This window comes from Scyliorhinus torazame, chromosome 12 (assembly GCF_047496885.1).
Source record: "Scyliorhinus torazame isolate Kashiwa2021f chromosome 12, sScyTor2.1, whole genome shotgun sequence".
Lineage (NCBI taxonomy): Eukaryota > Metazoa > Chordata > Chondrichthyes > Carcharhiniformes > Scyliorhinidae > Scyliorhinus > Scyliorhinus torazame.
Genome location: NC_092718.1, coordinates 68,835,598 through 68,860,809, shown reverse-complemented (window position 1 = coordinate 68,860,809; position 25,212 = coordinate 68,835,598). Strand labels below are relative to the sequence as shown.

At 60.5% G+C, this 25,212-nt stretch overlaps 1 protein-coding gene across 1 annotated transcript in view; it reads right to left on the bottom strand.

Annotated features, from left to right (window-relative positions):
* nfkbid (nuclear factor of kappa light polypeptide gene enhancer in B-cells inhibitor, delta) overlaps positions 1–25,119 on the bottom strand; it is a 31,784-nt gene extending 6,665 nt beyond the window's left edge. Inside the window, exons 1-6 of the mRNA XM_072468840.1 lie at positions 25,005–25,119; positions 22,138–22,284; positions 21,976–22,027; positions 13,815–13,984; positions 11,631–11,747; positions 6,423–6,587 (exon numbers count right to left, since the gene is read on the bottom strand). Of these exons, the coding sequence (XP_072324941.1) occupies positions 6,423–6,587; positions 11,631–11,747; positions 13,815–13,984; positions 21,976–22,027; positions 22,138–22,284; positions 25,005–25,094 (741 nt within the window). The 5' untranslated portion in view covers positions 25,095–25,119. The remainder of the gene's footprint in view (positions 1–6,422; positions 6,588–11,630; positions 11,748–13,814; positions 13,985–21,975; positions 22,028–22,137; positions 22,285–25,004) is intronic.
* Positions 25,120–25,212: the final 93 nt, after the last annotated feature.

Sequence of the window (25,212 nt, the reverse complement as noted above, 5' to 3'; positions counted from 1 at the left end):
GCCAACGAGACCCCACTCCTCACAGAGAGCCCCCACCAGGACTTCCCAACTGAGACCCCCTTCCCATCGAATGCCCCCAACCGAGAACCCCCACCAAACACCCTCCCCGAGATCCCCCCCAACGAGACCCACCTACTGAGACCCACCTACCGAGACCCCCTCCCCACTGAGAGCTACCCATCGTGACTTCCTGACTGAGACCGCCCACCAGGAACCCCGTCCCCACCGATACCCCCACACTGAGATCCCCCCCCACACTGAGATCCCCCCCCCCCGCACTGAGATCCTCCCCCCCGCACTGAGATCCTCCCCCCCGCACTGAGATCCTCCCCCACCCGCACTGAGATCCCCACTCCCGCACTGAGATCCCCCCCCCCGCACTGAGATCGCACCCCCCCGCACGCAGGTCCCCACTCCCGCTCGCAGGTCCCCACTCCCGCTCGCAGGTCCCCACTCCCGCTCGCAGGTCCCCACTCCCGCTCGCAGGTCCCCACTCCCGCTCGCAGGTCCCCACACCCGCACGGAGTTCCCCACTCCCGCACGCAGATCGCCACTCCCGCACGCAGATCGCCACTCCCGCACGCAGATCGCCACTCCCGCACGCAGATCGCCACTCCCGCACGCAGATCGCCACTCCCGCACGCAGATCGCCACTCCCGCACGGAGTTCCCCACTCCCGCACGGAGATCCCCACTCCCGCACGGAGATCCCCACTCCCGCACGCAGATCGCCACTCCCGCACGCAGATCGCCACTCCCGCACGCAGATCGCCACTCCCGCACGCAGATCCCCACACCCGCACGGAGTTCCCCACACCCGCACGGAGTTCCCCACACCCGCACGGAGTTCCCCACTCCCGCACGGAGTTCCCCACTCCCGCACGGAGATCCCCACTCCCGCACCGAGAATCCCACATCGCGACCACCCTCCCCACTGAGATCCCTCACAGGGACCCCCTCCTCACCGAGAATCCCACATCGAGACCCCCCCACTGAGACCCCACTCCTCACAGAGAATCCGATATCGAGACCCCCGCCAACGAGACCCCACTCCTCACAGAGAGCCCCCACCAGGACTTCCCAACTGAGACCCATTTCCCATCGAATGCCCCCAACCGAGAACCCCCACCAAACACCCTCCCCGAGATCCCCCCCAACGAGACCCACCTACTGAGACCCACCTACCGAGACCCCCTCCCCACTGAGAGCTACCCATCGTGACTTCCTGACTGAGACCGCCCACCAGGAACCCCGTCCCCACCGATACCCCCACACTGAGATCCCCCCCCCCGCACTGAGATCCTCCCCCCCGCACTGAGATCCTCCCCCCCGCACTGAGATCCTCCCCCACCCGCACTGAGATCCCCACTCCCGCACTGAGATCCCCCCCCCCGCACTGAGATCGCACCCCCCCGCACGCAGGTCCCCACTCCCGCACGCAGGTCCCCACTCCCGCACGCAGGTCCCCACTCCCGCACGCAGGTCCCCACTCCCGCACGCAGGTCCCCACTCCCGCACGCAGGTCCCCACTCCCGCACGCAGGTCCCCACTCCCGCACGCAGGTCCCCACTCCCGCACGCAGGTCCCCACTCCCGCACGCAGGTCCCCACTCCCGCACGCAGGTCCCCACTCCCGCACGCAGGTCCCCACTCCCGCACGCAGGTCCCCACTCCCGCACGCAGGTCCCCACTCCCGCACGCAGGTCCCCACTCCCGCACGCAGGTCCCCACTCCCGCACGCAGGTCCCCACTCCCGCACGCAGGTCCCCACTCCCGCACGCAGGTCCCCACTCCCGCACGCAGGTCCCCACTCCCGCACGCAGGTCCCCACTCCCGCACGCAGGTCCCCACTCCCGCACGCAGGTCCCCACTCCCGCACGCAGGTCCCCACTCCCGCACGCAGGTCCCCACTCCCGCACGCAGGTCCCCACTCCCGCACAGAGGTCCCCACTCCCGCACAGAGGTCCCCACTCCCGCACAGAGGTCCCCACTCCCGCACAGAGGTCCCCACTCCCGCACAGAGGTCCCCACTCCCGCACAGAGGTCCCCACTCCCGCACAGAGGTCCCCACTCCCGCACAGAGGTCCCCACTCCCGCACAGAGGTCCCCACTCCCGCACAGAGGTCCCCACTCCCGCACGCAGATCCCCACTCCCGCACGCAGATCCCCACTCCCGCACGGAGTTCCCCACTCCCGCACGGAGTTCCCCACTCCCGCACGGAGTTCCCCACTCCCGCACGGAGTTCCCCACTCCCGCACGGAGAACCCCACTCCCGCACGGAGTTCCCCACTCCCGCACGGAGATCCCCACTCCCGCACGGAGATCCCCACTCCCGCACGGAGATCCCCACTCCCGCACGGAGATCCCCACTCCCGCACGGAGATCCCCACTCCCGCACGGAGATCCCCACTCCCGCACGGAGATCCCCACTCCCGCACGGAGATCCCCACTCCCGCACGGAGATCCCCACTCTCGCACCGAGAATCCCACATCGCGACCACCCTCCCCACTGAGATCCCTCACAGGGACCCCCTCCTCACCGAGAATCCCACATCGAGACCCCCCCACTGAGACCCCACTCCTCACAGAGAATCCGATATCGAGACCCCCGCCAACGAGACCCCACTCCTCACAGAGAGCCCCCACCAGAACTTCCCAACTGAGACCCCCTTCCCATCGAGTGCCCCCAACCGAGAACCCCCACCAAACACCCTCCCCGAGAACCCCCCCAACGAGACCCACCTACTGAGACCCACCTACCGAGACCCCCTCCCCACTGAGAGCTACCCATCGTGACTTCCTGACTGAGACCGCCCACCAGGAACCCCGTCCCCACCGATACCCCCACACTGAGATCCTCCCCCCCGCACTGAGATCCTCCCCCCCGCACTGAGATCCTCCCCCACCCGCACTGAGATCCCCACTCCCGCACTGAGATCCCCCTCCCGCACTGAGATCGCCCCCCCCCCCCGGCACTGAGATCGCCCCCACCCGCACTGAGATCGCCACTCCCGCACTGAGATCACCCCCCCGCACGCAGGTCCCCACTCCCGCACGCAGGTCCCCACTCCCGCACGCAGGTCCCCACTCCCGCACGCAGGTCCCCACTCCCGCACGCAGGTCCCCACTCCCGCACGCAGGTCCCCACTCCCGCACGCAGGTCCCCACTCCCGCACGCAGGTCCCCACTCCCGCACGCAGGTCCCCACTCCCGCACGCAGGTCCCCACTCCCGCACGCAGGTCCCCACTCCCGCACGCAGGTCCCCACTCCCGCACGCAGGTCCCCACTCCCGCACAGAGGTCCCCACTCCCGCACAGAGGTCCCCACTCCCGCACAGAGGTCCCCACTCCCGCACAGAGGTCCCCACTCCCGCACAGAGGTCCCCACTCCCGCACAGAGGTCCCCACTCCCGCACAGCGGTCCCCACTCCCGCACAGCGGTCCCCACTCCCGCACAGCGGTCCCCACTCCCGCACAGCGGTCCCCACTCCCGCACAGAGGTCCCCACTCCCGCACGCAGATCCCCACTCCCGCACGCAGATCCCCACTCCCGCACGGAGTTCCCCACTCCCGCACGGAGTTCCCCACTCCCGCACGGAGTTCCCCACTCCCGCACGGAGTTCCCCACTCCCGCACGGAGTTCCCCACTCCCGCACGGAGTTCCCCACTCCCGCACGGAGTTCCCCACTCCCGCACGGAGATCCCCACTCCCGCACGGAGATCCCCACTCCCGCACGGAGATCCCCACTCCCGCACGGAGATCCCCACTCCCGCACGGAGATCCCCACTCCCGCACGGAGATCCCCACTCCCGCACGGAGATCCCCACTCTCGCACCGAGAATCCCACATCGCGACCACCCTCCCCACTGAGATCCCTCACAGGGACCCCCTCCTCACCGAGAATCCCACATCGAGACCCCCCCACTGAGACCCCACTCCTCACAGAGAATCCGATATCGAGACCCCCGCCAACGAGACCCCACTCCTCACAGAGAGCCCCCACCAGAACTTCCCAACTGTGACCCCCTTCCCATCGAGTGCCCCCAACCGAGAACCCCCACCAAACACCCTCCCCGAGAACCCCCCCAACGAGACCCACCTACTGAGACCCACCTACCGAGACCCCCTCCCCACTGAGAGCTACCCATCGTGACTTCCTGACTGAGACCGCCCACCAGGAACCCCGTCCCCACCGATACCCCCACACTGAGATCCCCCCCCACACTGAGATCCTCCCCCCCGCACTGAGATCCTCCCCCCCGCACTGAGATCCTCCCCCACCCGCACTGAGATCCCCACTCCCGCACTGAGATCCCCCTCCCGCACTGAGATCGCCCCCCCCCCCGGCACTGAGATCGCCCCCACCCGCACTGAGATCGCCACTCCCGCACTGAGATCACCCCCCCGCACGCAGGTCCCCACTCCCGCACGCAGGTCCCCACTCCCGCACGCAGGTCCCCACTCCCGCACGCAGGTCCCCACTCCCGCACGCAGGTCCCCACTCCCGCACGCAGGTCCCCACTCCCGCACGCAGGTCCCCACTCCCGCACGCAGGTCCCCACTCCCGCACGCAGGTCCCCACTCCCGCACGCAGGTCCCCACTCCCGCACGCAGGTCCCCACTCCCGCACGCAGGTCCCCACTCCCGCACGCAGGTCCCCACTCCCGCACGCAGGTCCCCACTCCCGCTCGCAGGTCCCCACTCCCGCTCGCAGGTCCCCACTCCCGCTCGCAGGTCCCCACTCCCGCACGCAGGTCCCCACTCCCGCACGCAGGTCCCCACTCCCGCACGCAGGTCCCCACTCCCGCACGCAGGTCCCCACTCCCGCACGCAGGTCCCCACTCCCGCACGCAGGTCCCCACTCCCGCACGCAGGTCCCCACTCCCGCACGCAGGTCCCCACTCCCGCACGCAGGTCCCCACTCCCGCACGCAGGTCCCCACTCCCGCACAGAGATCCCTTCCCCACCAAGAGCCCCTCGAAAACCCTCAGACTACGCCCACCGAGAGGCCCACCGGGACCTTCCCGCTGGACGCCCGCAACCGCGACCCACCTCCCCATTGAGACCTTCCCGGCACACCAAGACCCCACGCCCAGCGAGACCCTCCCTGCCCACCGAGACCTTCGCTGCCCACCGCGACCCCCACCGAGACCCTCCCTGCCCACCGGGATCCTCCCTGCCCACCGAGACCCCACGCCCACCGAGACCCGCCCTGCCCACCGAGACCCCCACCGAGACCCTCCCTGCCCACCGAGACCCTCCCTGCCCACCGAGATCCTCCCTTCCCACCGAGATCCTCCCTTCCCACCGGGATCCTCCCTGCCCACCGGGACCCCACCCTGACCGAGATCCTCCGGGCCCATCGACACCCCACCCCCACCGAGACCCTCCCTGCCCACCAAGTCCCTCCCGGCCCACCGAGACCCCACTTACACCGAGACTCTCCCTGCCCACCTTGACCCTCCTTGCCCACCGTTACCCCACCGAGACCCTCCCTGCCCACCGTTAGCCCACCGAGACCCTCCCTGCCACCAAGACCCCACCCCCACTGAGACCCTCCCTGCCCACCGAGACCCTCCCTGCCCACCGGGACCCTCCCTGCCCACCGTTACCCCACCGAGACCCTCCCTGCCCACCGGGACCCTCCTTGCCCACCGTTACCCCACCAAGACCCTCCCTGCCACCAAGACCCCACCCCCACCGAGACCCTCCCTGCCCACCGAGACCCCACCCCCCACCGAGACCCTCCCTGCCCACCGGCACCCTCCCTGCCCACCGAGACCCTCCCTGTCCACCGAGACCCTCCCTGTCCACCGAGACCCTCCCGGCCCACCGAGACCCTCCCGGCCCACCGAGACCCTCCCTGTCCACCGAGACCCTCCCGGCCCACCGAGACCCTCCCTGCCCACCGAGACCCCACCCCCCACCGAGACCCTTCCTGCCCACCGGCACCCTCCCTGTCCACCGAGATCCTCCCTGTCCACCGAGACCCTCCCGGCCCACCGAGACCCTCCCGGCCCACCGAGACCCTCCCTGTCCACCGAGACCCTCCCGGCCCACCGAGACCCTCCCTGCCCACCGGGTCCCCACCGAGACCCTCCCTGCCACCAAGACTCCACCCCCACCGAGACCCTCCCTGCCCACCGAGACCCCACCCCCACCGAGACCCTCGCTGCCCACCGAGACCCCACCACCACCGACACCCTCCCTGTCCACCGAGACCCTCCCGGCCCACCGAGACCCTCCCGGCCCACCGAGGCCCTCCCGGCCCACCGAGGCCCTCCCGGCCCACCGAGGCCCTCCCGGCCCACCGAGGCCCTCCCGGCCCACCGAGGCCCTCCCGGCCCACTGAGGCCCTCCCGGCCACTGAGGCCCTCCCGGCCCACTGAGGCCCTCCTCCCAGCAGTCTCTAACCGGGTTACCTGTTCTCGATGCAAGCTGGCCTGCAGCAGATGGATAGGTTGTTCGTTCTCCATGTTGCGAATGGTGGGATCAGCTCCATGAACCAGGAGCAACCGGATAATTTCTTCCTGGTTACAGTCTCCATGGAGACCAGCGGCCATGTGTAACACCGTGTTCCCATGGGCCTGAGGTAAACCAATGAGAGGGCAGCTTACAAATTGGAGTCCCACAAACCGGACCCTCAACCTAATGTCCCTCGACCTTCAAAGCCTCAACACAACCACCCCCCAACCTCACTCTCAATCTAACCTCCCTAAACCCTCTACCTCATCACATCTCCCGCTCAAACCCTCAACTCAACTTCCCTTACCTTTAAACCCTCAACATAAACTCCCTCAAACCCTTAAAACCTTCAGCTCAACCTCCCCCAACCTCCCTCACCCTCCAACCCCAAACCCAACCACATCTCCCACTCAAACCATCTACCCAACCTCCCTCAACTTCAAACTCCCAACCCAACCTCCCCCAAACTCTTAATACCCTGGTTTAGCTGGGCTGGTTTAGCACAGGGCTAAATCGCTGGCTTTTAAAGCAGACCTAGGCAGGCCAGCAGCACGGTTCAATTCCCGTACCAGCCTCCCCGAACAGGCGCCGGAATGTGGCGACTAGGGGCTTTTCACAGTAACTACATTGAAGCCTACTTGTCATTTTCATTTCATTTCATTTCAAGCAACCTCCACCGACTCGCAAACCTGCAATCCAACCTCCACCACCCTCAACCCAAACTCCCTCCACCCTCAAACCCTCAACACAATCTCCCTCAAACCCCTAAAACCTTCATCCCATCATCCCAGCCGCCCCTTCCACCAAACCAACAACCCAATCTCCATCTCCCTCAAATCCTCAACCCAAACTCCCTCCACCCTCAAACCCTCAACACAACCTCCCTCAGATCCTCAGCACAATCTCCCTCAAACCCTTAAAACCTTCATCCCATCATCCCAGCCTCCCCTTACAGCAGCCCAGCCTCCACCACCCTCAAATCCTCAACCCAAACTCTCTCCACACGCAAACCCTCAATTCGACCTCCACCACCCTCAAATCCTCAACCCAAACTCTCTCCACACGCAAACCCTCAATTCGACCTCCACCACCCTCAAACCCTCAACCCAAATTCTCTCCACACGCAAACCTTCAATTCACCCTTCTCCAAAATCCTCAACCAATCCCCATCTACCCAAATGGGCGGCTCGATAGCACAGTAGTTAGCACTGTTGTCTCACAGCGCCAGGGAGCCGCGTTCGATTCCCAGCTTGGGTCAATGTCTGTGCGGAGTCTGCACGTTCTCCCCGTGTCTGCGTGGGTTTCCTCCGGATGCTCCGGTTTCCTCCCACAAGTACCAAAAGATGTGCTGTTAGGTGAATTGGATTTTCTGAATTCTCCCTCTGAGTACCCGAACAGGCGCCGGAATGGGGCGACTAGGGGCTTTTCACAGTAACTTTGTTGCAGTCTTAATGTAAGCCTACTTGTCACACTAATAAAGATTATCACCCGCCCTCCCTCCACATCCAAACTCTCAACCCAATCTTCAACCAGCCTCAAACTCTCAAACCAAACCCCCTCCACTCTCAACCCCTCCACCCAAACTCTCCCATCCTCAAAACCCACAACTCAACCTCCGCCACTCACAAGCCTAACCTCCCCCATCCTCAAACCTTCAACCCAAATTCCCTCCCCCTCAATCCCATCTCCCCCTCACCCCAAACAATTCAATCTCCCCCACCCTTAAGCCCACACCCCAAACATCTCTCATCCCAAACTCGCTCCAACCCAAATACTCAACCCATTCTCACCCACCTTCAACCCATCCTCCCCCACCCTCAGACCCTCAACCCAACCTCTCCCACCCTCAAATACTCAACCCAACCTCCTCCCCAACTCTCAACTCATCCTCCCTCAACCCAAACCCTTAACCCAACTTCCCCACCCTCAAACCATCCTCACCCACCCTCAACCCGACCTCACCCACCCTCAACCCAACCTCTCCCACCCTCAACCCAACCTCTCCCACCCTCAACCCAACCTCTCCCATCCTCAACCCAACCTCTCCCACCCTCAACCCAACCTCTCCCACCCTCAACCCAACCTCTCCCACCCTCAACCCAACCTCTCCCACCCTCAACCCAACCTCTCCCACCCTCAACCCAACCTCTCCCACCCTCAACCCAACCTCTCCCACCCTCAAACCCTCAACCCAAACTATCCCCACCCTCAAACCTTCAACCCAAACTATCCCCACCCTCAAACCCTCAACCCAACTTCTCCCACCCTCAACCCAACCTCTCCCACCCTCAACCCAACCTCTGCCACCCTCAACCCAACCTCTCCCACCCTCAACCCAACCTCTCCCTCCCTCAACCCAACCTCTCCCTCCCTCAACCCAACCTCACCCACCCTCAACCCAACCTCACCCACCCTCAACCCAACCTCACCCACCCTCAATCCAACCTCACCCACCCTCAACCCAACCTCACCCACCCTCAACCCAACCTCACCCACCCTCAACCCAACCTCACCCACCCTCAACCCAACCTCACCTACCCTCAAACCCTCACCCCAATCTCACCCACCCTCAACCCAACCTCAGCCCAACCTCTCCCACCCTCAACCCAACCTCATCCATCCTCAACCCAACCTCACCCACCCTCAACCCAACCTCACCCACTCTCAACCCAACCTCACCCACTCTCAACCCAACCTCACCCCAACCTCACCCACCCTCAACCCAACCTCTCCCACCCTCAAGCCCTCAACCCAACCTCTCCCACCCTCAACCCACCCTCAACCCAACCTCACCCACCCTCAACCCAACCTCACCCACCCTCAACCCAACCTCACCCACCCTCAACCCAACCTCACCCACCCTCAACCCAACCTCACCTACCCTCAAACCCTCACCCCAATCTCACCCACCCTCAACCCAACCTCAGCCCAACCTCTCCCACCCTCAACCCAACCTCACCCATCCTCAACCCAACCTCACCCACCCTCAACCCAACCTCACCCACCCTCAACCCAACCTCACCCACTCTCAACCCAACCTCACCCCAACCTCACCCACCCTCAACCCAACCTCTCCCACCCTCAAGCCCTCAACCCAACCTCTCCCACCCTCAACCCAACCTCAACCCAACCTCACCCACCCTCAAACCCAACCTCACCCACCCTCAAACCCAACCTCTCCCACACTCAAACCCAACCTCTCCCACCCTCAACCCAACCTCAGCCCAACCTCTCCCACCCTCAACCCAACCTCTCCCACCCTCAACCCAACCTCTCTCACCCTCAACCCAACCTCTCCCACCCTCAACCCAACCTCACCCACTCTCAACCCAACCTCACCCACCCTCAACCCAACCTCACCCACCCTCAACCCAACCTCACCCACCCTCAACCCAACCTCACCCACCCTCAACCCAACCTCACCCACCCTCAACCCAACCTCACCCACCCTCAACCCAACCTCACCCACCCTCAACCCAACCTCTCCCACCCTCAACCAAACCTCTCCCACCCTCAACCAAACCTCTCCCACCCTCAAGCCCTCAACCCAACCTCTCCCACCCTCAACCCAACCTCACCTACCCTCAAACCCTCACCCCAATCTCACCTACCCTCAACCCAACCTCAGCCCAACCTCTCCCACCCTCAACCCAACCTCACCCATCCTCAACCCAACCTCACCCACCCTCAACCCAACCTCACCCACTCTCAACCCAACCTCACCCACTCTCAACCCAACCTCACCCCAACCTCACCCACCCTCAACCCAACCTCTCCCACCCTCAAGCCCTCAACCCAACCTCTCCCACCCTCAACCCAACCTCAACCCAACCTCACCCACCCTCAAACCCAACCTCACCCACCCTCAAACCCAACCTCTCCCACCCTCAACCCAACCTCAGCCCAACCTCTCCCACCCTCAACCCAATCTCTCCCACCCTCAACCCAACCTCTCTCACCCTCAACCCAACCTCTCCCACCCTCAACCCAACCTCACCCACTCTCAACCCAACCTCACCCACCCTCAACCCAACCTCACCCACCCTCAACCCAACCTCACCCCAACCTCACCCACCCTCAACCCAACCTCACCCACCCTCAACCCAACCTCACCCACCCTCAACCCAACCTCTCCCACCCTCAACCAAACCTCTCCCACCCTCAAGCCCTCAACCCAACCTCTCCCACCCTCAACCCAACCTCAACCCAACCTCACCCACCCTCAAACCCAACCTCACCCACCCTCAAACCCAACCTCTCCCACCCTCAAACCCAACCTCAGCCCAACCTCTCCCACCCTCAACCCAACCTCTTCCACCCTCAACCCAACCTCTCCCACCCTCAACCCAACCTCTCCCACCCTCAACCCAACCTCTCCCACCCTCAACCCAACCTCTCCCACCCTCAACCCAACCTCTCCCACCCTCAACCCAACCTCTCCCACCCTCAACCCAACCTCTCCCACCCTCAACCCAACCTCACCCACCCTCAACCCAACCTCACCCACCCTCAACCCAACCTCACCCACCCTCAACCCAACCTCACCCACCCTCAACCCAACCTCAACCCACCCTCAACCTAACCTCACCCACCCTCAACCAAACCTCTCCCACCCTCAAGCCCTCAACCCACCCTCTCCCACCCTCAACCCAACCTCTCCCACCCTCAACCCAACCTCTCCCACCCTCAACCCAACCTCTCCCACCCTCAACCCAACCTCTCCCACCCTCAACCCAACCTCTCCCACCCTCAACCCAACCTCTCCCACCCTCAACCCAACCTCTCCCACCCTCAACCCAACCTCTCCCACCCTCAACCCAACCTCTCTCACCCTCAACCCAACCTCTCCCACCCTCAGCCCAACCTCTCCCATCCTCAGCCCAACCTCTCCCACCCTCAACAACCCTCAACAACCCTCAACCCAACCTCTCCCACCCTCAAACTCACATCACAATTTTGACACGGCATCAATGCCTCAACCCTAAATCCCCCTCACCCTAAATCTTCAATCCAACACCAAAACCAACCCTCAAATTAATGACCCACTCGCCCTAAACAGCCAAAATCGCAGGCTCCCCGTTGAGCTCCAAATGCTGCCAGCCGTCAGATTCTACACGGGGCCTTGCGTCCCCCTCAAGACCAACTTATGACCGCAGGATGCTGACCTTCATGTTGAGGAAGCTGGGAAGCTGTGGGATCCGGAGCTGGGTGAAGAATTGGACCAGTGGCAGGTTCCCGTCCTGCACAGACAGATGGAGAACGGTCATGCTGTTCTTAATGTCCTGTCCAAAACAAGGTTTAAGATCAATGACATTATATCCCAGCTCAATCACATGTTAGCTAGTGTAGCAGCACAAACACCAGCAGGAGATTACCCACAACAAACCACAAAGAGCAACTGAGGGAGTGCTGCACTGTCAGAAGGTCAGTACTGAGGGAGTGCTGCACTGTCAGAGGGTCAGTACTGAGGGAGTGCTGCACTGTCAGAGGGTCAGTACTGAGGGAGTGCTGCACTGTCAGAGGGTCAGTACTGAGGGAGTGCTGCACTGTCAGAGGGTCAGTACTGAGGGAGTGCTGCACTGTCAGAGGGTCAGTACTGAGGGAGTGCTGCACTGTCAGAAGGTCAGTACTGAGGGAGTGCTGCACTGTCAGAGGGTCAGTACTGAGGGAGTGCTGCACTGTCAGAGGGTCAGTACTGAGGGAGTGCTGCACTGTCAGAGGGTCAGTACTGAGGGAGTGCTGCACTGTCAGAGGGTCAGTACGGAGGGAGTGCTACACTGTCAGAAGGTCAGTACTGAGGGAGTGCTGCACTGTCAGAGGGTCAGTACTGAGGGAGTGCTGCACTGTCAGAGGGTCAGTACTGAGGGAGTGCTGCACTGTCAGAGGGTCAGTACTGAGGGAGTGCTGCACTGTCAGAGGGTCAGTACTGAGGGAGTGCTACACTGTCAGAGGGTCAGTACTGAGGGAGTGCTGCACTGTCAGAGGGTCAGTACTGAGGGAGTGCTGCACTGTCAGAGGGTCAGTACTGAGGGAGTGCTGCACTGTCAGAGGGTCAGTACTGAGGGAGTGCTGCACTGTCAGAGGGTCAGTACTGAGGGAGTGCTACACTGTCAGAAGGTCAGTACTGAGGGAGTGCTGCACTGTCAGAGGGTCAGTACTGAGGAAGTGCTGCACTGTCAGAGGGTCAGTACTGAGGGAGTGCTGCACTGTCAGAGGGTCAGTACTGAGGGAGTGCTGCACTGTCAGAGGGTCAGTACTGAGGGAGTGCTGCACTGTCAGAGGGTCAGTACTGAGGGAGTGCTGCACTGTCAGAGGGTCAGTACTGAGGGAGTGCTGCACTGTCAGAGGGTCAGTACTGAGGGAGTGCTGCACTGTCAGAGGGTCAGTACTGAGGGAGTGCTGCACTGTCAGAGGGTCAGTACTGAGGGAGTGCTGCACTGTCAGAGGGTCAGTACTGAGGGAGTGCTGCACTGTCAGAGGGTCAGTACTGAGGGAGTGCTACACTGTCAGAAGGTCAGTACTGAGGGAGTGCTGCACTGTCAGAGGGTCAGTACTGAGGGAGTGCCGCACTGTCAAAAGGTCAGTACTGAGGGAGTGCTACACTGTCAGAAGGTCAGTACTGAGGGAGTGCTGCACTGTCAGAGGGTCAGTACTGAGGGAGTGCTGCACTGTCAGAGGGTCAGTACTGAGGGAGTGCTACACTGTCAGAAGGTCAGTACTGAGGGAGTGCTACACTGTCAGAAGGTCAGTACTGAGGGAGTGCTACACTGTCAGAGGGTCAGTACTGAGGGAGTGCTGCACTGTCAGAGGGTCAGTACTGAGGGAGTGCTACACTGTCAGAAGGTCAGTACCGAGGGAGTGCTGCACTGTCAGAGGGTCAGTAATGAGGGAGTGCTGCACTGTCAGAGGGTCAGTACTGAGGGAGTGCTGCACTGTCAGAGGGTCAGTACTGAGGGAGTGCTGCACTGTCAGAGGGTTAGTACTGAGGGAGTGCTGCACTGTCAGAGGGTCAGTACTGAGGGAGTGCTGCACTGTCAGAGGGTCAGTACTGAGGAAGCGCTGCACTGTCAGAGGGCCAGTACTGAGGGAGTGCTGCACTGTCAGAGGGTCAGTACTGAGGGAGTGTGGCACTGTCAGAAAGCGAGTGCTGAGTGAGTGCTGCACTGGTGTGGGTCTGTACTGATGGAGCGCTGCACTGTGAAAGTTCTGCCAATCGGTTTAATGATAAAATAACACCTCCTCTGGACTGTCCACTGCTTTCAATGGTCACAGTTTCACTGGTATAAACATGGTTGGACAAATTACCCACTTTGCTCTTGGGATGCTCACCACACTCCTGGCCCTCATACCTGGGTGAAGACTGATGCCCCCATATTGAGTAGGAGGGTTATACACTGCAGCTTATCCTCAGCCAGTGTCTGTAAGTCTGTCGGAATCTCAGCGGTCCGGCTCCGTATCTCACTCAGTTTCCTCACGGTGCAATTGTGAGACTTCACCGCACAGTGGAGAGCGGTTAGACCTGAAAGGCAGAGCACAGGTCCATCAGGGACTTTAATCCCCTCACACCCATCCAAATCTATCATCATAAAACCTTCCATCACCGTGTGGGGGAATCACAGACCCACGTCCCATCACCGTGTGGGAGGGAATCACAGACCCACGTCCCATCACCGTGTGGGAGAATCACAGACCCACGTCCCATCTCCGTGTGGGGGAATCACAGACACAGACCCACGTCCCATCACCCTGTGGGGAAATCACAGACCCACGTCCCATCACCGTGTGGGAGAATCACAGACCCAGGTCCCATCACCGTGTGGGGGAATCACAGACCCACGTCCCATCACCGTGTGGGGAAATCACAGACCCACGTCCCATCACCGTGTGGGAGGGAATCACAGACCCACGTCCCATCACCGTGTGGGGGGGGAATCACAGACCCACGTCCCATCACCGTGTGGGGGGAAATCACAGACCCACGTCCCATCACCGTGTGGGGAATCACAGACCCACGTCCCATCACCGTGTGGGGGGGGAATCACAGACCCACGTCCCATCTCCGTGTGGGGGAATCACAGACCCACGTCCCATCACCGTGTGGGGGGGAATCACAGACCCACGTCCCATCACCGTGTGGGGGAATCACAGACCCACGTCCCATCACCGTGTGGGGGGGAATCACAGACCCACGTCCCATCACCGTGTGGGGGAATCACAGACCCACGTCCCATCACCGTGTGGGGGGGAATCACAGACACACGTCCCATCACCGTGTGGGGGAATCACAGACCCACGTCCCATCACCGTGTGGGGGGGGAAATCACAGACCCACGTCCCATCACCGTGTGGGAGGGAATCACAGACCCACGTCCCATCACCGTGTGGGGGGGGAATCACAGACCCACGTCCCATCACCGTGTGGGGGGGAATCACAGACCCACGTCCCATCGCCGTGTGGGGGAATCACAGACCCACGTCCCATCACCGTGTGGAGGAATCACAGACACAGACCCACGTCCCATCACCGTGTGGGGGAATCACAGACACAGACCCATGTCCCATCTCCGTGCGGGGGAATCACAGACACAGACCCACGTCCCATCACCGTGTGGGGGAATCACAGACACAGACCCACGTCCCATCACAGTGTGGATGGAAACACAGACCCACGTCCCATCACCCTGTTGGAGTTAATCACAGACCCACGTCCCATTACCATCTGGGGGGGAATCACAGACCCACGTCCCATCACCTTGTGGGGGAATCACAGACACAGACCCACTTCCCATCACCGTGTGGGGGAATCACAGACACAGACCCACGTCCAGTCACCGTGTGGGGGAATCACAGACCCACGTCCCATCACCTTGTGGGGGAATCACAGACACAGACCCACGTCCCATCACCGTGTGGGGGAATCACAGACCCACGTCCCATCACCTTGTGGGGGAATCACAGACACAGACCCACGTCCCATCACCCTGTTGGAGTTAATCACAGACCCACGTCCCATTACCGTCTGGGGGGGAATCACAGACCCACGTCCCATCACCGTGTGGGGGAATCACAGACACAGACCCACATCCCATCACCGTGTGGGGGAATCACAGACACAGACCCACATCCCATCACCGTGTGGGGGACTCACAGACACAGACCCACGTCCCATCACGGTGGTGGGGGGGAATCACAGACCCACGTCCCATCACCGTGTGGGGGGGAATCACAGACCCACGTCCCATCTCCGTGTGGGGGAATCACAGACCCAGACCCACGTCCCACCACCGTGTGGGGGGGAATCACAGACCCACGTCCCATCTCCATGTGGGGGAATCACAGACACAGACCCACGTCCCATCACAGTGTGGGGGGAATCACAGACCCACGTCCCATCACCCTGTTGGGGTTAATCACAGACCCACGTCCCATTACCGTCTGGGGGGGAAAATCACAGACCCACGTCCCATCACCGTGTGGTGGAATCACAGACCCACGTCCCATAACCGTGTGGGGGAATCACAGACCCAGACCCACGTCCCATCACTGTGTGGGGGAATCACAGACCCACGTCCCATCACCGTGTGGGGGAATCACAGACCCACACCCCATCACCGTGTGGGGGAATCACAGACCCACGTCCCATCACCGTGTGGGGGGGAATCACAGACCCACGTCCCATCACCGTGTGGGGGAATCACAGACACAGACCCACATCCCATCACCGTGTGGGGGAATCACAGACCCACGTCCCATCACCGTGTGGGGGAATCACAGACCCACGTCCCATCACCGTGTGGGGGAATCACAGACCCACGTCCCATCACCATGTGGGGGAATCACAGACACAGACCCACGTCCCATCTCCGTGTGGGGGAAATCACAGACACAGACCCACGTCCCATCACCGTGTGGGGGGGAATCACAGACCCACGTCCCATCACCGTGTGGGGGAATCACAGACACAGACCCACGTCCCATCACCGTGTGGGGGGGGAAATCACAGACCCCCGTCCCATCACCGTGTGGGGGGGGAATCACAGACCCACGTCCCATCACCGTGTGGGGGGGAATCACAGACCCACGTCCCATCGCCGTGTGGGGGAATCACAGACCCACGTCCCATCACCGTGTGGAGGAATCACAGACACAGACCCACGTCCCATCACCGTGTGGGGGAATCACAGACACAGACCCATGTCCCATCTCCGTGCGGGGGAATCACAGACACAGACCCACGTCCCATCACCGTGTGGGGGAATCACAGACACAGACCCACGTCCCATCACAGTGTGGGGGGGAAACACAGACCCACGTCCCATCACCCTGTTGGAGTTAATCACAGACCCACGTCCCATTACCGTCTGGGGGGGAATCACAGACCCACGTCCCATCACCTTGTGGGGGAATCACAGACACAGACCCACATCCCATCACCGTGTGGGGGAATCACAGACACAGACCCACGTCCAGTCACCGTGTGGGGGAATCACAGACCCACGTCCCATCACCTTGTGGGGGAATCACAGACACAGACCCACGTCCCATCACCGTGTGGGGGAATCACAGACCCACGTCCCATCACCTTGTGGGGGAATCACAGACACAGACCCACGTCCCATCACCCTGTTGGAGTTAATCACAGACCCACGTCCCATTACCGTCTGGGGGGGAATCACAGACCCACGTCCCATCACCGTGTGGGGGAATCACAGACACAGACCCACATCCCATCACCGTGTGGGGGAATCACAGACACAGACCCACATCCCATCACCGTGTGGGGGAATCACAGACACAGACCCACATCCCATCACCGTGTGGGGGACTCACAGACACAGACCCACGTCCCATCACGGTGGTGGGGGGGAATCACAGACCCACGTCCCATCACCGTGTGGGGGGGAATCACAGACCCACGTCCCATCTCCGTGTGGGGGAATCACAGACCCAGACCCACGTCCCACCACCGTGTGGGGGGGAATCACAGACCCACGTCCCATCTCCATGTGGGGGAATCACAGACACAGACCCACGTCCCATCACAGTGTGGGGGGAATCACAGACCCACGTCCCATCACCCTGTTGGGGTTAATCACAGACCCACGTCCCATTACCGTCTGGGGGGGAAAATCACAGACCCACGTCCCATCACCGTGTGGTGGAATCACAGACCCACGTCCCATAACCGTGTGGGGGAATCACAGACCCAGACCCACGTCCCATCACTGTGTGGGGGAATCACAGACCCACGTCCCATCACCGTGTGGGGGAATCACAGACCCACGTCCCATCACCGTGTGGGGGAATCACAGACACAGACCCACGTCCCATCACTGTGTGGGGGAATCGCAGACACAGACCCATGTCCCATCACCGTGTGGGGGAATCACAGACCCACGTCCCATCACCGTGTGGGGGAATCACAGACCCACGTCCCATCACCATGTGGGGGAATCACAGACCCACGTCCCATCACCATGTGGGGGAATCACAGACACAGACCCACGTCCCATCTCCGTGTGGGGGAAATCACAGACACAGACCCACGTCCCATCACCGTGTGGGGGGGAATCACAGACCCACGTCCCATCACCGTGTGGGGGAATCACAGACACAGACCCACGTCCCATCACCGTGTGGGGGGGGAAATCACAGACCCCCATCCCATCACTGTGTGGGGGGGAATCACAGACCCATGTCCCATCACCGTGTGGGGGCGAATCACAGACCCATGTCCCATCACCGTGTGGGGGAATCACAGACCCACGTCCCATCACCGTGTGGGGGAATCACAGACACACGTCCCATCACCGTGTGGGGGAATCACAGACCCACGTCCCATCACCGTGTGGGGGAATCACAGACCCACGTCCCATCACCGTGTGGGGGAATCACAGACCCACGTCCCATCACCGTGTGGGGGAACCACAGACACAGACCCACGTCCTATCACCGTGTGGGGGGGAATCACAGACCCACGTCCCATCTCCGTGTGGGGGAATCACAGACACAGACCCACGTCCCATCACCGTGTGGGGGGGAATCACAGACCCATGTCCCATCACCGTGTGGGGGGGAATCACAGACCCATGTCCCATCACCGTGTGGGGGGGAATCACAGATCCATGTCCCATCACCGTGTGGGGGAATCAGAGACACAGACCCCCGTCCCATCACTGTGTGGGGGGGAATCACAGACCCACATCCCATTACCGTCTGGGGGGGAAAATCACAGACCCACGTCCCATCACCTTGTGGGGGAACCACAGACTCACGTCCCATCACCATGTGGGGGAATCACAGACACAGACCCATGTCCCATCACCGTGTGGGGGAATCACAGACACAGACCCACGTCCCATCACCGTGTGGGAGAATCACAGACCCACGTCCCATCACCGTGTGGGGGGAATCACAGACCCCACGTCCCATCACCGTGTGGGGGGGAGTCACAGACCCACGTCCCATCACCGTGTGGGGGTGAATCACAGCCCCACGTCCCATTACCGTGTGGGGGGGAATCACAGACCCACGTCCCATCGCCGTGTGGGGGAATCACAGACACAGACCCACGTCCCTTCACCGTGTGGGGTAATCACAGACACAGACCCACATCCCATCACCGTGTGGGGTAATCACAGACACAGACCCACATCCCATCACCGTGTGGGGTAATCACAGACACAGACCCACGTCCCATCACCGTGTGGGGGAATCACAGACACAGACCCACATCCCATCACCGTGTGGGGGAATCACAGACACAGACCCACATCCCATCACCGTGTGGGGGAATCACAGACACAGACCCACGTCCCATCACCGTGTGGGGGAATCACAGACCCACGTCCCATCACCGTGTGGGGGAATCACAGACACAGACCCACGTCCCATCACCGTGTGGGGGAATCACAGACCCACGTCCCATCACCGTGTGGGGGAATCACAGACCCTCGTCCCATCTCCGTGTGGGGGAATCAGAGACACAGACCCACGTCCCATCACCCTGTTGGGGTTAATCACAGACCCACGTCCCATTACCGTCTGGGGGGGAAATCACAGACCCACGTCCCATCACCTTGTGGGGGAACCACAGACTCACGTCCCATCACCATGTGGGGGAATCACAGACAGACCCACGTCCCATCACCTTGTGGGGGAACCACAGACTCACGTCCCATCACCATGTGGGGGAATCACAGACAGACTCACGTCCCATCACCGTGTGGGGGAATCACAGACACAGACCCAAGTCCCATCACCGTGTGGGGGAATCACAGACTCACGTCCCATCACCGTGTGGGGGAATCACAGAACCATGTCCCATCACCATGTGGGGGAATCACAGACACAGACCCAAGTCCCATCACCTTGTGGGGGAACCACAGACTCACGTCCCATCACCGTGTGGGGGAATCACAGACACAGACCCACATCCCATCACCATGTGGGGGAATCACAGACACAGACCCAAGTCCCTTCACCGTGTGGGGGAATCACAGAACCATGTCCCATCACCATGTGGGGGAATCACAGACACAGACCCAAGTCCCATCACCGTGTGGGGAAATCACAGACACAGACCCACGTCCCATCACCGTGTGGGGAATCACAGACACAGACCCACGTCCCATCACCGTGTGGGGGAATCACAGACACAGACCCACGTCCCATCACCGTGTGGGGGAATCATAGACACAGAACCACGGCCCATCACTGTGTGGGGGAATCACAGACACAGATCCACGTCCCATCACCCTGTGGGGGAATCACAGACCCACGTCCCATCACCGTGTGGGGGAATCACAGACACACGTCCCATCACCGTGTGGGGGAATCACAGACACAGACCCACGTCCTGTCACCGTGTGAGGGAATCACAGACACAGACCCACGTCCCATCACCGTGTGGGGGAATCACAGACACACGTCCCATCACCGTGTGGGGGAATCACAGACCCAGGTCACATCACCGTGTGGGGGAATCAGAGACACAGACCCACGTCCCATCACAGTGTGGGGGGGGAATCACAGACCCACGTCCCATCACCCTGTTGGGGTTAATCACAGACCCACGTCCCATTACCGTCTGGGGGGGAAATCACAGACCCACGTCCTATCACCTTGTGAGGGAACCACAGACTCACGTCCCATCACCGTGTGGGGGAATCACAGACACAGACCCAAGTCCCATCACCGTGTGGGGGAATCACAGACCCACGTCCCATCTCCGTGTGGGGGAATCACAGACACAGACCCAAGTCCCATCACCGTCTGGGGGGAACACAGACCCACGTCCCATCACCGTGTGGGGGAATCACAGACACAGACCCAAGTCCCATCACCGTGTGGGGGAATCACAGACCCACGTCCCATCACCGTGTGGGGGAATCACAGACCCACGTCCCATTACCATGTGGGGGAATCACAGACCCACGTCCCATCACCGTGTGGGGGAATCACAGACACAGACCCACGTCCCATCACCGTGTGGGGGGGAATCACAGACCCACGTCCCATCACCGTGTGGGGGAATCACAGACACAGACCCACGTCCCATCACCGTGTGGGGGGAATCACAGACCCACGTCTCATCACCTTGTGAGGGAACCACAGACTCACGTCCCATCACCGTGTGGAGTAATCACAGACACAGACCCAAGTCCCATCACCGTGTGGGGGAATCACAGACCCACGTCCCATCACCGTGTGGGGGAATCACAGACCCACGTCCCATTACCATGTGGGGGAATCACAGACCCACGTCCCATCACCGTGTGGGGGAATCACAGACACAGACCCGAGTCCCATCACCGTGTGGGGGAATCACAGACCCACGTCCCATCACCGTGTGGGGGAATCACAGACACAGACCCACGTCCCATCACCGTGTGGGGGAATCACAGACCCACGTCCCATCACCGTGTGGGGGGAATCACAGACACAGATCCACGTCCCATCACCCTGTGGGGGAATCACAGACCCACGTCCCATCACCGTGTGGGGGAATCACAGACCCACGTCCCATCACCGTGTGGGGGGAATCACAGACACAGACCCACGTCCCATCACCGTGTGGGGGGAATCACAGACACAGACCCACGTCCCATCACCGTGTGGGGGAATCACAGACACAGACCCACGTCCTATCACCGTGTGAGGGAATCACAGACACAGACCCACGTCCCATCACCGTGTGGGGGAAATCACAGACACAGACCCACGTCCCATCACCGTGTGGGGGAATCACAGACACAGACCCACATCCCATCACCGTGTGGGGGAATCACAGACACAGATCCACGTCCCATCACCGTGTGGGGGAATCACAGACACACGTCCCATCACCGTGTGGGGGAATCACAGACACAGACCCACGTCCCATCACCGTGTGGGGGGAATCACAGACTCACGTCCCATCACCGTGTGGGGGAATCACAGACACAGACCCACGTCCCATCATTGAGGGTTGATCGGGTGACCATATTTAAGACTCGGGATGAAAATTACCTTCAAAATTTCGATCTTCAACGTTCACTGTAACTCCACTCCACAGCAGAACCTGTGAGGAAAGATACCAAAAGTCAACACACTGTCTCCATCAAACACTCCCAGGACAGCTCGAGGTTAATTGGAAATGAATTATGTTTGATATTTCTGCTCCTGGTGTACCTGTAGAATTCCGGGATATCCATAGGTTGCTGCGAGGTGAAGGGCTGTTTGACCTTTGAAATCTGCGGCCGTGACATCAGCTCCAAGTTCAATGAGATCGGAAACAACATCCGCCAAATTGGCTGTTACGGCAACGAGGAGGGGCGTCTGTGGGATACCCCGGAATAGAAAAGTGGTAGATGAAGCGTAATACCCTCCACTGTACCCCCAAACCCAACATTGATCCACACCCACCCTCGCCGTGCCCCCAAATCCAACATTGATCCAAACCCACCCTCCACTGTACCCCCAAACCCAACATTGATCCAAACCCACCCCCACTGTACCCCCAAATTCAACCTTGATCCAAACCCACCCTCCCCGTGCCCCCAAATCCAACATCGATCCAAACCCGCCCTCCCCTCTACCCACAAACCCAACATCGATCCAACCCCACCCTCCCCAAACGCATCACATATCCAACCCCACCCACCCCTCTACCTCCAAACCCAACATCGATCCAACCCCACCCTCCCCGTAGCCCCAAACCCAACATCAATCCAACCCCACCCTCCCTGTACCACAAACCCAACATCGATCCAACCCCACCCTCCCCTCTACCCCCAAACCCAACATCGATCCAACCCCACCCTCCACTGTACCCCCAAATCCAACATTGATCCAACCCCACCCTCCACTGTACCCACAAATCCAACATTGATCCAACCCCACCCTCCCTGTACCACAAACCCAACATCGATCCAACCCCACCCTCCCTTCTACCCCCAAACCCAACATCGATCCAACCCCACCCTCCACTGTACCCCCCAAATCCAACATCAATCCAACCCCACCCTCCCTGTACCCCAAATCCAACATTGATCCAACCCCACCCTCCCCGTACCCCCAAACCCAACATCAATCCAACCCCACCCTCCCTGTACCCCCAAACCCAACATCGATCCAAACTGAACCACCGCTGTACCCTCAAACCCAAAATTGATCCAACCCCTCTCCCCTGTACCCTCAAACCCAACATCGCTCCAACCCCACCCTCCCCTGTACCCCAAACCCAACATCGATTCAACCCCACCCTCCCCTGTACCCCCAAACCCAACATCGATCCAACCTCACCCTCCCCTGTACCCCCAAACTCAACATCGATTCAACCCCACCCTCCCTGTACAACAAACCCAACATCGATCCGACCCCATCCTCCCCTGTACCCGCAAACCCAACATCGATCCAACCCCACCCTCCCCTGTAACCCCAAACCCAACATCGATCCAACCACACCCGCCCTATACCCCCAAACCCAACATCGATCCAGCCCCACCCTCCCCTGTACCCCCAAACCCAACATCGGTCCAACCCCACCCTCCCCTGTACCCCCAAACCCAACATCAATCCAACCCCACCCTCCCTGTACCACAAACTCAACATCAATCCAACCCCACCCTCCCCTGTACCCCCAAACCCAACACTGTTCCAACCACACCCTCGCCTGTACCCCCAAACCCAACATCGATCTAATCCCATCCTCCCCTGTACCCCCAAACCCAACATCGATCCAACCCCACCCTCCCCTGTACCCCCAAACACAACATCGATCCAACCCCATCCTCCCCTGTACCCCCAAACCCAACATCGATCCAACGCCACCTTCCCCTGTACCCTAAACCCCATATCGATCCAACCCCACCCTCCCCTGTACCCCGAAACCCAACATCAATCCAACCCCACCCTCCCCTGTACCCTAAACCTCATATCGATCCAACCCCACCCTCCCCTGTACCTCCAAACCCAACATTGCTCCAACTGTACCTGCCCCCGTACTCCCCAAACCCAACACTCCCCAACTCCACCCCTCCCCTGCACTCCAAACCCAACATCGATCTAACTCCACACTCCCCTGTACCCCCAAACTGAACATCAACGCAAGCTCACCCTCCCCTGTACCCTAAACCCAACATCGACACAGCTCAACCCTCGGCTGTACCTCCCAACCCAACATTGCACCAACCGTACCCACTCCCATACCCCTCAAACCCAACATCACTCCAAACGTACGCTCTGCTGTACCCCCAAAGCCAACACCGACCCAACTCCACACTTCCCTGTACCCTCACACCCAACACCAACACAAACCCACAGTCCGTTTACAGTCAAACCCAACAATCGATCCATTCGTACTCTGCCCTGTACCACCAAATGCAACATCGATGGGACACAGAGTTATAGAATCAGACAGTACAGAAAATGTGCTGTCTGATTCAGCGCCTCTGCGCCAGTCAAAAACAACCACCTAACTAATCTAATCCCATTTTCCAGCTCTTCGCCCATAGCCTTTGATGTCCTAGGATCACAGGTACTCATCTAAATACTTCTTAACTGTTATGAGGGTCTCTGCCTCCACACCCTTCTGGCAGCGAGTTCCAAACTCCCACCACCCTCTGGGTGAAAAGGAGATTCTCACATCCCCTCCAAACCTCCTGCCCCTTACTTTAAATCTATGCCCCCTGGTCATTGACCCCTTCCCCAAGGTGAAAGGTTTGTTCCTGCTACACTATCTATGCCCCTCATAATTTTATGCATCGTGATCATGTCCCCGCCCCCCCCCCCTCAGTTTCCTCTTCGCCAAGGAAAACAACCCCAGTCAATCCAATCTCTCATCATAACTAACACTCTCCAGCCCAGACAACATCCTGGTGAATCTCCTCTGCAAGCTTTCCAGTGCAATCACATCCCTCCGATAATGTGGATTCCAGAACTGCACAAAATATTCTAGCTGAGGCCGAATCAATGTTTTATATACTTCCAGCTAAACATGCCAGAAATCGGGCCTGCGCTCTCCCTTCCTCCCCGTGGGGACACTCCCTATGCCTCACCTTTCCTTTGTGCTCCCGTGTCTCCAGGCCATTCAGCGACTGCACTTGGCTTTGGATTTGTTCGGCAGCAGCTCTAACAAACTCTCTCATGCCTTTGGCAGCGTAAATATGCAGAACTCTGGAGGAGAGAACAGGAGAGAGTGAGAACACTGAGAACCCAGCACTGCTCCACTAACTGGAGAGAGAGAGTGTGAGAGAGAGAGAGAGA